This window comes from Megascapheus bottae, chromosome 13 (assembly GCF_031878675.1).
Source record: "Megascapheus bottae isolate mThoBot1 chromosome 13, mThoBot2.hap1, whole genome shotgun sequence".
NCBI classification, from domain to species: domain Eukaryota; kingdom Metazoa; phylum Chordata; class Mammalia; order Rodentia; family Geomyidae; genus Megascapheus; species Megascapheus bottae.
In genome coordinates, this window is record NC_143521.1 from 12,873,250 (window position 1) to 12,889,172 (window position 15,923).

General features: G+C 38.9%; 1 protein-coding gene across 1 annotated transcript in view; it reads left to right on the plus strand.

The window, feature by feature from the left end:
• Positions 1-1,043: 1,043 nt before the first annotated feature.
• Positions 1,044-15,923, plus strand: part of Prkg2 (protein kinase cGMP-dependent 2) — a 99,191-nt gene continuing 84,311 nt past the window's right edge. Inside the window, exon 1 of the mRNA XM_090343998.1 lies at positions 1,044-1,504. Within this exon, the coding sequence (XP_090200124.1) occupies positions 1,044-1,504 (461 nt within the window). The remainder of the gene's footprint in view (positions 1,505-15,923) is intronic.

Sequence of the window (15,923 nt, forward strand, 5' to 3'; positions counted from 1 at the left end):
TAAAATTGGTCATAATTTTAGGATCCACATGAGGGTATTCTTTTGCAATTCTGTGTGTGTGTGTGTGTGTGTGTGTGTGTGTGTGTGTGTGTGTGTGTGTGCATGTGTGAGCTGTGAGCTCGTCCTGGGACTTGAACTTGGTGTCTGGATGCTATCCCTGAGTTATTTTGCTTAAGGTTAGCACTCTAGCACTTGAGCTACAGCTCCACTTCTGCCTTTTTTTATTTTGGTGGTTAATTGGAGATGGGAGTCTCATGGACTTTCCTGTCCAGGCAGAAATATCAGCCTCTGCAGTTAGGATTACAGGTGTCAGCCATCAGTAACTAGCAAGGATATTCTTAATAGAAGTAGAGAACCTTTCACAATAAGTTACCATTTTATGGACAGCTGCTTTTAACACCTAAAGACTATTGAAAAATTCCCATGTTTCTATTGTCTTTGGGGGACCAAAGTCCAGTAGTTTTTAATAAGGAGCCTTATCAGAGATTCTGTGTTTGATAGTACACACAGCAGAGAGAAGTACCAATAAAGCAACACCAGTTCTGGGAAAATATGTAGATGTGTTATTTTGTAAATCAGGGAAAGCTTTCTTCCTGTAGCTACACAGGGAGCTGTGAGAGTTGTGACATTCTGCAAGCCTGTTTTGCGGTAGCTGTTCTTTTGCATTTGGTCTCTGCCATGCTGACATCCAAATCCCAGGCTGGTTGTGATGCTTTTGGCAGCTATCTGGAGAGAACAACCAAAGAGAGCAGCAGGTAATGGGCCAGTTGTGTAAAATGCTTGGGTGTACTAGTTGAACTCAGGAAGGGATGGAAAGTAATTATCTGGATTCCAGCTTTACTTCGCAGGGACAGAAAGGAAATCAATCCCTAGTTTTTCTTCTGAAAGCATTGGAGGGAATTTATTGCTCCTCAAAAAGATAAGGACTGTTCTGTTTCTATTTATATAGCAGAATGGAATGAGAAGGATGGGAAGGCTTTGGAAAAATGAAACTCTACTTGGTTATCCCCAATTCTTTATCCTTTCTCAGGTCCCCAAGCAACATGGGAAATGGCTCAGTGAAACCCAAACATTCCAAGCATCCAGATGTTCACTCTGGGAGCCTCAGTACGGATGCTCTGAGGAACAAGGTGATAGAGCTGGAGAGAGAGTTGAGGAGGAAGGATGCTGAGATTCAGGAGCGGGAGTACCATTTGAAGGAGCTTCGGGAGCAGCTTTCAAAGCAAACAGTGGCCATTGCTGAGCTCACAGAGGAGCTGCAGAGCAAGTGCATCCAGCTGAACAAGCTGCAGGATGTGGTCCACATGCAAGGAGGGAGTCCAGTGCAGGCCTCTCCGGATAAAGTGCCTCTGGAGATCCACCGAAAGACATCAGGATTGGTCTCTCTCCACAGCAGGAGGGGTGCAAAGGCTGGAGTGTCTGCCGAGCCTACTACTCGAACCTATGACCTCACCAAACCTCCTGAGTTTTCCTTTGAGAAAGCAAGAGTCAGAAAGGATTCAAGGTAAGAAGTTTCCACTCTTTTAAATCAGCCTATCTTCCTGTTAGGAGAGACTAGAATGGTGTTCCCAAACTCCCTAATTTGGCAATGAAAGGGGTTTGTCAGATGGTATTGCTTTGCATAAGTATCTCTCATTGAGCAAATACTCTCTTTAAAGCAGAGCTTGCATTTATATGGATTTTGAAAAAGACAGATGAAACAAGGGATTTGCTGAAAGTGGTTTCCATTATCTTGGAAATCCTAGGGGAGTGAAGAGATAACACTGGGAAATCTCTGCTCCTCTTTCTAGCGGAACAGATTTAAAGATGTACACAACTACAGTGCGATATGACTACATGTAGAAGAAAGCAACACTTCTTAGGATTTAATTTGCCTAGAGAAAGGCTCAAAAGAGAGTAGCTTTATTCACTCACTGCACATACAATGCCGAGTTCCAGCTTCTGCCACCACTGTTACTGGATGCTTAATATAATTACAGAAGCCCTTCTTGTAGCAAAGGAAGTACGTATCAAAGCAAGCAATAAGTGTGTTATTATTAATTGAGATAAATGATATCACAGTTGCAAAAAAAATAGTAGGTGATATATTGAAGAGGATGAGATTGGATTGTGTCATGACGGCCTGGCTAAGATCTGAAGATTGCTGTTTGAAGCCAACCTCTGAGGCTCTAAAAACTACTAAAAGACTGGAAAGGTAGCAGTTGCTCTAATGATAGAGCCCTAGCTTTGAGCAAAAAATGCTCGGGGACAGTGCCCAGGCCCTGAGTTGAAGTCCTATAAACACACACAAATTATATATCATTGAGGTTCTTTTTGATATGAGAGATATATGAAGACATAGTGATGTCATTTAATATACATTACCTTATATATGACCACATGATATCATGATGTGATGTATAGTTATATATCACCTATGTCACATAAATATCACATAATATAAATAATGTATAATATATAAAATCATCCACAGATCTTTACAAATAGTAGTGTACTTTCATAAGTAAGATAATATGAAGACGATTTAATATTTATTCCTCATCTTTGATCCCCTTTTTACATATGCCACCAGATTTCTCCTTTGAACCAACATATGTCTAACTACTTTGTTCAAAGATTTATGAGGCAAAACACCATTCTTCTGTGGCTGAATAAACTGAGATAAGCATATTCTTTTGAATCATTTTAATAGCTGTATTATAACAAGACAAAGAAAATCAGTCGTTTTTGAATTGTTAATTTCTCAGTGAATCCACATCTCTTTCCTTTTCTCTGTAGTGCAGGGGACACAGGCAAGGTATTATATTACTGAAGAAGGAATATTGATTGTTTCTCCTCCTCCAAAAGCTAGCCACAAGGCACAGGTCTTACTGAAATCATGATGAAGAAATGAACTAATTGATTATTTAGTGATTGATCTGAAAGGGAGAAAAGTAGATCATTTATTCGTCTGCTTTACAGTCTCCAGGTCCTTGGATCTATAATTGAATCACTTTTTGTGGGTGCAGACGATTAAACTAAGGACCTTGTGCTCCTGCTTTTTTGCTTGTGACGGGTATTCTAGCATTTGGTCTAGGCTTCCATCTTTGCTTTCTGCTGGTTACTGGAGATGAGGTCACTCAGATGTTTGTGCTAGCACTGGCTTTGAACTTCAGTCCTCTAGGTCTTAGTCTCCTGAGTAGTTGGAGTTACAGGCATGAGCCACCAGATCCACCAGCACCACTGTTTTTTGTTTGTTTATTTGTTTGTTTTGCCAGTCCTGGGGCTTAATCTCAGGGCCCGAGTGCTGTCCTTGGGCTTTCTCAAGGCTAGAGCTCTAGCACTTGAGCCACAGCACCATTTCCAGTTTTTTCTATGTATATGTAGTATGGAGGAATTGAACCTGGGTCTTTGTGCATACTAGGCAAGCACTCTAACCACTAGGCCAAACTCCCGGCTCCAGAACCACTATTTTTAATGATTACTTTGTCGCTCAGTTTTCCATGTAAAGACTAAAGATACAGCACTCTAAGAGTCTGAATAGGATGGACACATCTAATTTCACTCATGTAGAGACTTAATCTTTTAGTCTTTCTAATGTACTCAAGATTAACAGTTTGTTTTTGATTTTCAAATGTTTCTAGTTCAGGACCTTTCCAGTTCGTACATTTCTTGTATGAACTCTATCAAAAATGTCTGAAGAAGCATGTTTCTAAATGTCCTTTACAGACAAAAGAATGAAGTAACATATATTGATTTTTTTTGCCTACCTGCCCAAACATGACCTGTTAGATATTAGAGTTTAAGATTACTAATTAAAATTGCTCCTCTTTTTATACTTAGATTCTCATAGCTTTTTTTGTTGTTGTTGAACATGTATAATGTTTCTTGGCTGAATTTAAACCTAAGTTTATTCCTATTATATGTGCGTTAACTATACACATAGATAACACTTCATCTACTGATATTCTTTATGACTGCTGATGTGTGAGAAGGAGATCCAGCTCTCTTGAAATCAACAGTGTTGGGATGTAAACACTGGGAAAAAAATCAGATGATAAATTTGGATGGAATAATAGATTAAAAATTTGAAAATTCAGCTCTAATAGTCCATGAGAAACTGTAACTAAAGACCCATCAGTATGATTTTCTGAGTTGTCTGTACTCAGAAGTGTTATAAGCCTCATAAACTTCAAAACAGCCCCAGTTCAGGCCAGCTTCATGGTCCTGTACCTATCAAGTGTTCTTACAGAGCGTGAAGGGGTAACTCAAACTGTGTAATTGTATTTCCATGCTTTATATAGAGGAATGTCAACCATCATTCTTATGGCAGTGGGAAATTCTTGCCTGAAGAAATTCAAGGGTTTGTTTACTGGAAACTCAAGACCTTAGACTTGCCCTCAGCTTTGTCACACAGCTGTCACTCTACCACTTGAGCCGTGTCTCTACTTCTGGTTTTTGCTGGTTAACTGAAGATGAGTCCCTCTCATTGGTCTACTCAGGTAGAAGATTCTTAGTCTCTCAAATAGCTAGAATTGCAGGCATCAGCCACCAGTGCCTGGCCAATGGTCTGCTTTATAAGATCATATTTGAGTAATTCAGTGCTCTTCAATACCACTTACTATAGCAATGAAAGTGCTATATAATCTGTGTTATCCAATATGTAGCCAGTGGACCAATGTGTCTAGTAAGTGCTTGAAATGTGGTTAGTGCCACTAAGGAAGTACACTTTCAATATTAATTAATTGTAAAATTAAATATTCACAGGTACCCAATGGTTAGTGTATTGGAGACTGCAGTTGTAGATTATGTGTTTTCTTTCCCATTCTTTTTTTGTTTGTTTGTTTGTTTTAGGTTTTTTTACTGTGGTAACTGCTATTGCCTATGATGATATCTCTGACTTAGTAGTGCTGGAAACACTTAATAGACAAAGTATAAACATTGTGCAGTGTTAGACAAAGCAGCAGAAAATGCTTCTTTGCCTGTTAGAGTGTGGTGGGCACAAAGTGTAATTTCTGGGAAGCAGCAGGGAACCTGTATAGCACTTTGTAGTCACTTGGCTTTGTGCCTATGGACCATTTCAGACCTTCAAAAGCTCACAGCTCTGTGGGTACATAGCCTGCTTCTATTATAGGCATTCAGCTTTACTGAAGTATTATCAGTCACGTGGTGATTCAAAAGAGTACATTATATCAGCAATTCTGATCTCTGATTTAAATGTAACATGCTAAATATATACCATATCAAATATTAGACATCTTGTTATTCTTCTTCCTGAAGAAGCACAGAAGAAAAAGGCCTGAGGCTTTACAGATGATGCTACAGATGCTGGCAGAGCTAAGATGGGAACCTAAGACACTTTTTCTTAACTCTGAGAACTTGAGGAGTCCTCTGGATCCTTACTTTGGTAGTCTCATGTCTACTTACAAAGATGAAAACTATTAAGTCAGACCTTCCGAAACCCCAGTCTTTCTTCTGGTGATTTGGCCTATTAATTGATAGTTAAAATGATGATGATGCTTGCTTCTCTCAAATAATGCCAAGCACAGTTTACCATTGCACCAATGGTTAGGAAAAATTGCATCCTCAGTCCTCAGGCCTGTGAGAGAAGAACAGGGAGAGTAGGTTTGCTCCATCTGATGGCCCTGACTGTAGTGTTTCTGGAAAGTCACCTAAAGGCTCTTAGATGAATTTAGTGCTTCTCAAGGCTGAAATCTGAACATCAGTGACAAATGAGGTTAGGGGACAGTTCAGGTAGCACTTCTGTCCATGCATCCAGAGGTCATAACTTTTACTGAAATTAAGTTCTCTGTGAATGTAGACATTGTTTAGTCAACTTCAGCACTGGCAGAACAAAATTACAAGCTCAGGCTGAATGTCTGGTGGAGCACAGGCAAATTAAACAGGGACATCTGGCAAGTGGCTGGGATGGTGCTTTCTTTTTTTTTTTTTTTCAAGAATGCCTAAACTATCATTTAAAACTATTGTTCCATCCTGAAAAGAAAAGACAAAATAAAGACTTCCCATCTGACTTCAGATGTTGACTCCAGTTTCAGAAAGACAATTAGTTTTATTTCACTCCCACCCCAGGAGCAGGTAAAAGTGGAAACTGCTAGTGAGTCACTAATTTAAGTGAGATGTGAAAAAAGAGTGAGGAAGAACATATTGTTATTATCTGTGATTCTTTTCTACAGAAGTACTCAGTAGTTAAGTTGAATGTTGCATTAGAGGAATAAGTTTTCTTTATTAAACAAGGTTTTTGGGTTTTTTAAAAAATTGTTTGTTTTGTTTTGTTTACCAGTCTTGGGGCTTGAACTCAAGGCCTGAGCACTGTCCTTGGGTTTGCCAATGATCTACCACTTCCAGCTTTTTCTATGTATGTGGTACTGAGGAATTGAACAGGTCTTAGTGCATATTAGGCAAGCACTCAACCACTAGGCCAAACTCCAGGTCATGGGGATTGAACTTGGCCTGGGTGTTGTCCCTGAGCTCAACACTACCGCCCTACCCTTGAGCCAAGCCCCACTGCCAGTTTTCTAGAGGTTAATTGGAGATAAGAGTCTCAAGTCCTTTTGTGTCTGGGCTGGCTTTGAACCTTGATACTCAGCTCTCAGCCTCCTCAATAGTTAGGATTACAGGCATGGGCCACTGTATTCGGCAACAAGAAGGTTTTTATGCAAAAAATATGTCACCATTGTTTGCTGGACACCTCTCCAAATGCCTTACAGATATTAAATCATGTAGAGATTATTACCCCACCTCCATTTTTACATATGGAAAAGTTGAGGCATGCAGAAATATATATCTTTGTTTAAAGTCTCAAAGCTTTATAATTCGGAACCAGAAACACTGCTATCTATCGTAACTACTCATATGTATGATGAAGAATACAAGAGTATTTTCTATAATTTTTTTAGGGAAGCCTTGGAAAGAATATACTTTTAGGTGTAAATTATTTTTTTCTGTGTGCTAGTTTTGGGGCTTAAACTCAGTTTTTGGGCTCTCTTAGCTCTTTTTGTTAAAGGCTGGAGCTCTTCTACTTGAGTCATATCTCCATTTCTACTTTTTTTTGGTAGTTAATGGAGATAAGAGTCACATGGACTTCCATCCCTGCATTGGCTTTGAATCATGATGCTCACACCACAGCCTCCTGAGTACCTAGGATTTCAAGCGTGAGCTTGAAACTTATGCTTGCTGAAAGAATGGCCTTATCTGTTTACAGGAGAGGCAATGTTGCTGGAGAAAAATGAATTAGTGACTTACATATTTCTGTGTGACAGGTTTTAGACGTTTTGATACAGTGAATTAAAAAAACAATAGTGTATGTTCAAACTCTTCTTTGTTGGATAGTCAAAATTTGATTCAAATGCTTAAAAATACGATTGCCTTCATCTGAGCCTTTGGAAAAAGCTAAGAACGAAGATTTCTATAGAAGGTATGGAGGAAGAAGAGGAGAAAAGTCCTGTTGTGTAGCAATCTGGCGTTCAGAAGCTTTGGGTGAAGACAGTGAGCCAGAGATCATGTGTGTAGTGAAAGTTGTCAATGTGTTTTAAAACAAAGTGATGGTTTATAGTAATAACAAACCGGCTGGCTGCCTCATCAGAAGTAGCTGTTGTAGGCTAGGATGAGGAACAAATCCACACACTATCTATTAGAACTTGGTTGTTTTCCTTATGCCTAACAAGGTTGATGGTACCAAAGGGGAAAGTAAAGCTCAGAACATTTTGTTCAGTGTCTGATTGATCTAGGGATGATGGGAGGTATTGTTAAGCTACAAAGAATGGAAGAAGTAAAAATATTTCATGGAGAGATTTCAGCAGTGGCTAGAATTGAGTGGCATCTGCCTTCATCCAGATACAGCTAATGAAGCTGGCAGCCTTTGGGAAGGCTGGCATCTGGCCTTGCTTACTTCCTGTTACTGCCTTTTCTTTTCTCCAGGAGTCAAAGGGCTGGAAGTTCTGTTCTTCCTGTCTGCCCCCACTTCCACTCTTTCTCAACTCTCAGATCATCTGCTCCGTTTGCAGAAGTCTTTTACTCCCTCTCACTGAATCTTAAGCACTTCCAAGCTGTCAATTGCTAGGTGTTGGGGAAAAAATGTTAAATAAAGCCACAGAAAACACTCTGGATGTGAAGGCTTATTTTGTTGAATAGTAAGAAGTTTAAGAGCTTGTTGTAAGCATTGTGATGATCCCAAGGAGCCTATCCTGATTATGGGATTCATCTCTAATGGGTGCTTTATGCTATTTTTATACCACACAGAAACCACATTGATTTTTGACCAAATAGCCTTAGCTAATAGCTATTACAGCCAAGTTTCCTTTAACCCCTTCACATTATCACAGCTAACATATACTCATTAAATACTAACTTGGCGAAACTCATTCACTAATCCTTTTCTTCTTACTCTTGTGTCCCTTTTATTAATTTTTGCATTCCTTTCTTCCACTTCCCATAAATGATCTTTTTAAAGTTTTTAAATTATTTTGGCAACTGAGGGCTTGAGCTCAGAGCTTCCTACTTACTAAACGAGTGCTCTACCATTTGAAACACTCCTCCAGTCCCCTTTTATGTTCCGTATTTTCAACACAGGACTTGCTGTTTGCCCAGGCTAATCTGGACTGCAGTCCTTCTACTTGTGCTTCCTTTTGCTATGGGAAGGACAGACATGCTTTACTGTGTGAAGACCTTGTGCTTGAAGTCATTAACTGAAATGGGGGTCAAACCCAAGTGCGGAGGAATCATGATTCCTCCAATCGCTGCCTCCAAGCAAGTTGGTTCCCAGGCTTGAGCTACCAAGCCTGGCTTAACCAATAGTCCTATATTTTTCTTTCCTAATCTTTTCCATTCTCAGTGTCTGACTTCTCCGGTGGCCACCAGGACCAATTTTGAGTACCTATCCTAGGCCAGACACATGGGCCTGTGACCTGTTTTGCTTATTACCCCAGTGGTTTTCACTGTAAACCTAAAGACTAAACCTTATTAGCTGAGGCCTAGCAAGCTTAACTAATCCATGACCATTGCTTGTCATTGGTAAACCTTGGGTAACCGCCCCAGATGTTAATACAGCTGTCACTTAACTAGAGCAACTTTGAAGCCACGCTTGATCCATTTTGTTTGTTCTCTTTATTTTATTTTTATTGGAAAGATGATGAGCAGGAGGTTTACAGTCACATAGTTAAGGTAATCAGAACATTTGATTTTGTTCATTGTTACTCCGTCCCTAATTATCTCCCATTTACCATTCCCTTTCCCCTCCCCCACCACAAGTTGTAAGGTTTCTCTCCAACATGGTCAAGTGAGTATCTATGGTTTATCCTTTGTTCTGCTGTTTCTGTGATTCCCTTTCCTTTCCATGTATCAAATAATCTTACATACAAGACACAAGGCACAGAAAACTAAGAGAAATGAAAAAGAAAGAAAAAAATTACATACAGGGCATAATAAAAACTTCTTGTTTCCACATGTTGGAGTTCGTGTTGATACACTTCAATATATATGGTTCTATATACTAAGCATTAGGGTTATTTGGACCCTCTGTTAAGAATATCTTGGAAGCCGGGCACGGTGGCTCACACCTGTAATCCTAGCTACTCAGGAGGATGAGATCTAAAGATCAAGGTTCAAAGCCAGCCAGGGCACAAAAGGACCTGAGACTCTTATCTCAAATTAACCTCTAGAAGATGGGAAGTGGGGCTTGGCTCAATGAGTAGGGTGGTAGCCTTGAGCTGAAGAGCTCAGGGACAGGGCCCAGACCAAGTTCAAGCCCCATGATCCAAAAGAATATCTTGGGCATATTCTAGTTCTTATAAATAAGGGAAGCCATGTAACCTACTTTTTTGGGGGTCTGGCTTACTTTGCTTAATATAATTTTTCCCAAGTCTTTCCATTTCCTAATCCATAGGATGTTTGATAGCTATATTTTTAGAATTTACGGGGTCTACATACAGTTCAAGTTGAGCATTCCTGAGGCTTTGAACTGGTATACTGGAGGTTTGGGAAGTAGCTTCTGGCTCTCTTTACTTGAGTCTCTCCAGTGTTCAACAAAATATTATAAAACTTTACTAAAAAACATTCCATGCTATGGATACACTAGTCATTTCCCTCCTAGCTATTGAGAAAAGAGAACAGTATAAACAGTATGATTGAGAAGATGGTGACCTTTCTTCTCTTTGTCAGGTCAAAGGAAGCATGGGTTGGGCTTTTACCTCCTCAAAGCCACTGAAACCTAAACAGGGAACTTCCTTCTCTCCCTGTAGTCTTAGCTGCTCAGCACCAGCTGTCTGAATCCTTCTTGCATTCAGCCTTTCCTATTCCCAAATGGGGACGAGATCTGAAGAGGAAATTCTTTTGGTTTTTAGAATCTTGGAATTATCTTCTTTGTGAAAGATATATATGTTACGTTTGCCTTTTAACTAAACCTGTTACTTTGAAGTCTTTCTTTAAAAAAATTGTCTTCAAAATATTTGTGAGTTGTAACTTTATTTTTCCTCCTTCAGGCCTTGAACTCAGGGCCTAGAGTGCTGATTCAGTCTGCTTGCTCACTGCTGGACCTCTACCACTTGAGTGATATGATATTTTTGCTAGTTCAGTGGAGATGGAAGTCTCAGGACTTTTCTGTATGAGCTGGCTTTTGTTTCACTCTTCAGACTTGAGTCTCCCGAATAACTAGGATTTCTGGCATGAGCCACCAACATCCAACTAATTAGTTGTAAATTTTCACTATATTGCTGTTTGGCAGGTCTTTGTTGTTGTTGGTTTCTCTTTGTACTCTCTACCCAGAAATAAGCTAAATAACTACATATTAGAATTTATACCAGTGTGAGTGGTCAGGACTCCCCACCATGTTTATTTAATCCTCCTAGAGTTCTTGTTTTGTTACTCCAAATCAACTTTAATATTAGTTTTCAAACAGCATATTTGAACATCTATTTGAAGTTTACAGATCAAGTTCTGTAAATATGATATAGGGAAAACTGGTGCTTCCAGCACCCCCTATACAATCCAGCCATCCAGAAGTGGAAAAGGGAAAGTAAAAACCAACAGAAAAAGATGTCACTGGAAATTTCTTGGCATTAAAAACTCAGGGAGTTTTCTGTTTCTGTTGTTTAATTAGCAATGCAAACAATACACATTTTTTTTTAATCTCAGAGTGTCCTGTGTGTTGGGAATCTAAACATGCCTGGAGCACATCATCTGCTCAGTCTCATGAGGCTGCTATTACGGACTCTCCTGGAATTGTTCCTTTCTAGAGGAAGAGCTTCTCTTCCTGGCTTACATGACTGTTGGCAAAGTTAGACCCCTCCTGATTATAGAGTTGAACTGGCTGGCATTGGGGTCACTTACTCGCTGCTGAGGCTCAACCACCTAACCTAAGCCTAAGCCTCTTTCAGCTTTTTGGAGCAGGGATGCCCAGAGTTTCTGGCTGTCCCTCCTACAAGTTTCCTGTCCACAAGAAAGATCTTTCAGGAACCTGGAGAGCCCCTTTACAGCTGGCTAAGACATAGTGCTGTAACATAGCTGGGGTGTCCCTCTATTGTTTTTGCTGAATTCTGTTGTGAAGGACAAAGGCACAGGGTCATCCGTCAAGGGGAAGGGATTATGTGAGGATGTGAGAGCAGATGTAGAGCTCATGATAATGTCCTAGAATGGGGTACACTGCACCAGGCTCTTTGTTTATTCTGAGGCCAGGGTCTCTTGTTAAAGGTTCATAGAAGTACTTGAAATAGCTAAAATTACACAGAGCTCAATGGGTGGATGGAGAAACAGAACACAAGTAGGCTACACACAGTAGGATATCATCCAGCCTTAGATAGGAAATTCTAGTGCATGGCACAAACAGTAATAAACCTTGTAAATGTTATGACAACTGAAATAACCCAAGGTTGGGAATGAATAGATACTGTATAATTCCATATGTATGGAATACCCAGAGTGGTCAGAGGCATGAATTACAGTGCTGCTTGCCAAGGACAGAAAGGAGGGAGGGAACTGAGTCAGCGTATAATGCATTCAGTTAGGATGAGAAAACCTGTACAGGAGGATGGAGGAGGTGGTTGCAAAACAATGAAATGATACTTCAGCCTAGAATAGTTAAAGTAGCACATTTTCTGTTATGTATATTTATCATATATTTTCTACAAAAAAAGAAGCCCAGAGTGTTATGTTAATAATGTGTGCATTAGAACCTGGTATATTTTAGGTTTCAGGAAGGATACTGGGTGGAGAAAGAGGAGAGGAAGGATGTCTTTCTATCTGTATTTATTTGTTACATTGCAAAAGACAATAAGTTATGTCAAAATCCTGTAGTAAACCTTAATTGAGCACTATTGATCAAGTATGCATATGCATACATAATGCATATATAGTATTATATTTATTATATAAAGTATTAGTTGATTAGTGAGGGACTGTCTATGCAGGTATGTTTCTAGCCATGGAACTTGAAAGAGCAGGGGCTACTTAAATCTCTTTGATATTTTCTTGTATACCCCTGCAATTCTTAATCACGAACACACATAATCACCCAGGGAATATTTGTTTTTAAATGATGGCTAATTTACCTAAATGATTACAAACCAGTACAGCCATCAACAAAGCCAACAGCATAATCTGGAATAAAGCCATTGGTACAACTATATCTGTTGCAGCACTATTCACCCTAGACAAAGGACAGAATGAGCCCAGATGTCCCTCAATGGATGAATGGATCAAGGAAATGTGGTCTATGTACACAAAGGAATTTTACTCATCCATTAGAAAGAATGACATTTTATCATGTACAAAATTACAGTAAGTGGACTGGGAATTTGGTAGAATGCTTGCCTAGCATGCATGAAGACCCGGGTTTGATTCCTTGGTACCACATACATAGAAAAACCCAGGACTGTGACTTCAGTGGCAGACTATTAGCCTTGAGAAAACCCAAGAACAGTTCTTAGGCCCTGAACGTGAGCCCCAGGACTGGCAAAAAAAAATTACTGTAATCGAAGTAAGTCAGGGCCCAGAGAGACAAAAGATGCATATTTTCCATTATATGTTGAATTCAGATTTAGCTTACACACTTATAAGCAAATACGTTGGGTGGTCTGCAAGTGTAAACAAATTTATTAATTGAAATATGCTAGATTCAAGGAGATGTCAAATAGTGTGATTTCTTAGAAAGGCAAAATAAAAGTTCAACCAAATGAAACACCAGGAAGCACATACTTGAAAGGGACAGAGTTGAACCAAGGGCAATGACATAGACAAAAGAAGAGAGGAGGGGAGAAAACACCATTAAGCATTCAATGCATATCCTACAAAATTGAGAAGAATAAGGGTAGAGGACAGATGGGTGAGGATGTTGAAAGAGAGAACATTGGTCAAGCTAAACTGTTTTGTTAAATAGGAAAGTCCTTTGTACAACTTATTAAAGATAACAAAAAAATTAAATAAAGCTCTAACCTCCAGGGAATCTGGTTGAATTGGTTTAAGGCAAGACCCCAGGCTGATGGGTTTATAAAAGCTCCCAATAGTCTTAAAATGCAGCCAAGACTGAACACTATAATGCTCTCATGTTATCAGAACAGTCTTCTTGCAGCTGACTCTCAAAACATTTAGTCTGATGATCTGTGAGCATTACTAATTGAAGACATTTCAAGGAACCACTTGCCATTTACACCCAATTATCATGCCCACCCAAATGATGATTATGCATATCATAGAGTCTGTCAGGTTAACTTCCTTGTAAGTCTTGGTTATTTTCAACATTTCACTATTCAAGTCTGTTCTTTTGTGCTCCTGGGAATGGTATCCTATGCAGAGACTTAAGAAAGAGACAGAGAAATGTTTGTTGTGAGCAAGAAATAACAGCAACTTGATTAAATCACAGGCACGCTTGATTACTTGGGCAAGAGGTAAGAAGAGTGACAGGAGAAAGTCATGCCTATTTTCGGATTACCTACAGAATGCTCTCATCTTTCTCACACTGGTTCCTCAGTTTATAACCATTTGTTTTTATTGGGTATCATGGTTTTCGTTTAGCGTTCAGATTTTTGAATGAGAGGGTTATATAATGAAGAGGTTACTTACTCTGTTATCTACGCTGCTATAGTGGGTTGCTAATATTTTTCAACCTCCATTCAGGTCTCTGTCCCGATAATGTTTTTGTAATTTTTTAAAGAAAGAACTCACATGGCCTTCAGCTATTTCTGTTTTACTGAGATCCAGATATGTCCCAGGTACCATTTAAGATGTTAAGCAGTAAATGGGCAAAGAAAACATAGTTGACCCTTTGAAGTTCAGTATTTTCTCTTCAGGGAAAATTTGAATGATTTATTTTAGTTTTTCTGTTATTAATGCTGTGAGGGATAAATGTAAACAGAAAAGTAGCATTCTTAACATGTAGGCATCTGAGACACTTCTATGAAAAAGAAAATTCTGAGCTGGATTTTGAAGGAGGAAAACACTGTAAGGAGAAAGACAAGTCTCATGCATAGATTATAGTTTATTTATTTATTTTCTGGTACTAGTGCTTGAACTCAGAGTTTGGGCATTATCTTTCAGCATTTTTTTTCAACTACACATTGGTACTCTGAGCCACAGCTTCACTTGCAGCTTTTTGTTGATTAATTGGAGATAACAATCTCATGGACTTTTGTGATTCAGATAGTCTTGAACTGCAAACTTCAGCCTCTTTAGTAGCCACAGTTTTCTGGCTTACCATATAGAGTTTTCTTAGTTGTGTTTGCTCCATTTTAAAATTACTAGCATGCTGATTAAGCAAAGTAATAGCTCACCCTTAAATAGTACATTTCATGTGCCAGGTGCTGTTTATTTTTAGTACTTTGTTAATTAATTGAATTCTCATAGAAATCCTGTGACCAGTAGATGATGTTTACTTAGTATCCTTTAAAACTGAGAAAACATGAAGGTTACGTCACATGCATGAAGTTCCATATTGAGTAACTGACATGACTGGAAATCAAACATGTATCTCAGTTCTAGATCTTGTGCTTTTAGCAAACATGCCTTATCTAGTATTTGAGTATCTAACCAAACTATGAAATGCGACACAAGTAAAATTGCTATCATCCTTCTCATAAGAAATTCTTGGTAGATAGGAAAAAAGGCAGAGAAGTGTTGGCCCCTAATTTGGCCCTGAGCCAAGAAGAGAAGGCTGCATGATAACAATGTGAATGCGCCTGAGAAAAACAACTGTGAGAACAGAAGTCTCTGAGATCCAGGAGCACGAAGGGAGGTTGAGCCCTATACAAGCACTGTCTATGACCTTTGACAAATGAAATTCCTGCAACACCATGGAAGACAAGATTTTATTGCTTCTAGGAATGATTATGCAAGTTGAGGGTAAAAGGATTGCAAAAGGATTAGGATATTGCCTCAGACACATATGGATTTGAGATTGAGCCCACTAGAAGAACTTTGAACTGCTTAAAGGATCCTGAAAGCACCTCTTGGTTGCTCAGTAGATTCTCAAACCTTTTATATCCATTTTGTTTTCTTTCCAGAAAAAGAAACAAAGCAAAAACACACTAAAACTCTGCCTATTGCTAACTACTAGCATTTCTGTGCATCAAATATTTCCTACCACTTTATCTGCGTTAATGTGCTTAATATCCCTATGAAATAGATAGGATGTCATGCTCTAATCACAGGTGAGAAATCTGAGAATCAGAAAGCTACGTAACTGGTCCAAGAATATAAAACTAGACTGTAGCAGAATTGAGAAATTCAAGTCTAGGTTTTCATTTAATTTTATATATTTTTATTTTCTTTAAGTAGTTGTACATGGAGTTGCCATTCAACAGAGCAGTTTATGAATATCATGTCTTCCAATATTCCTTCCCTCACACTTCTTAATTTTTAGGTTATGTATTGATTTTTTCCATCTAACATAACAATTTATGTATACAGTGCATCTTCATCTGTGTCATCCCTTCTATATC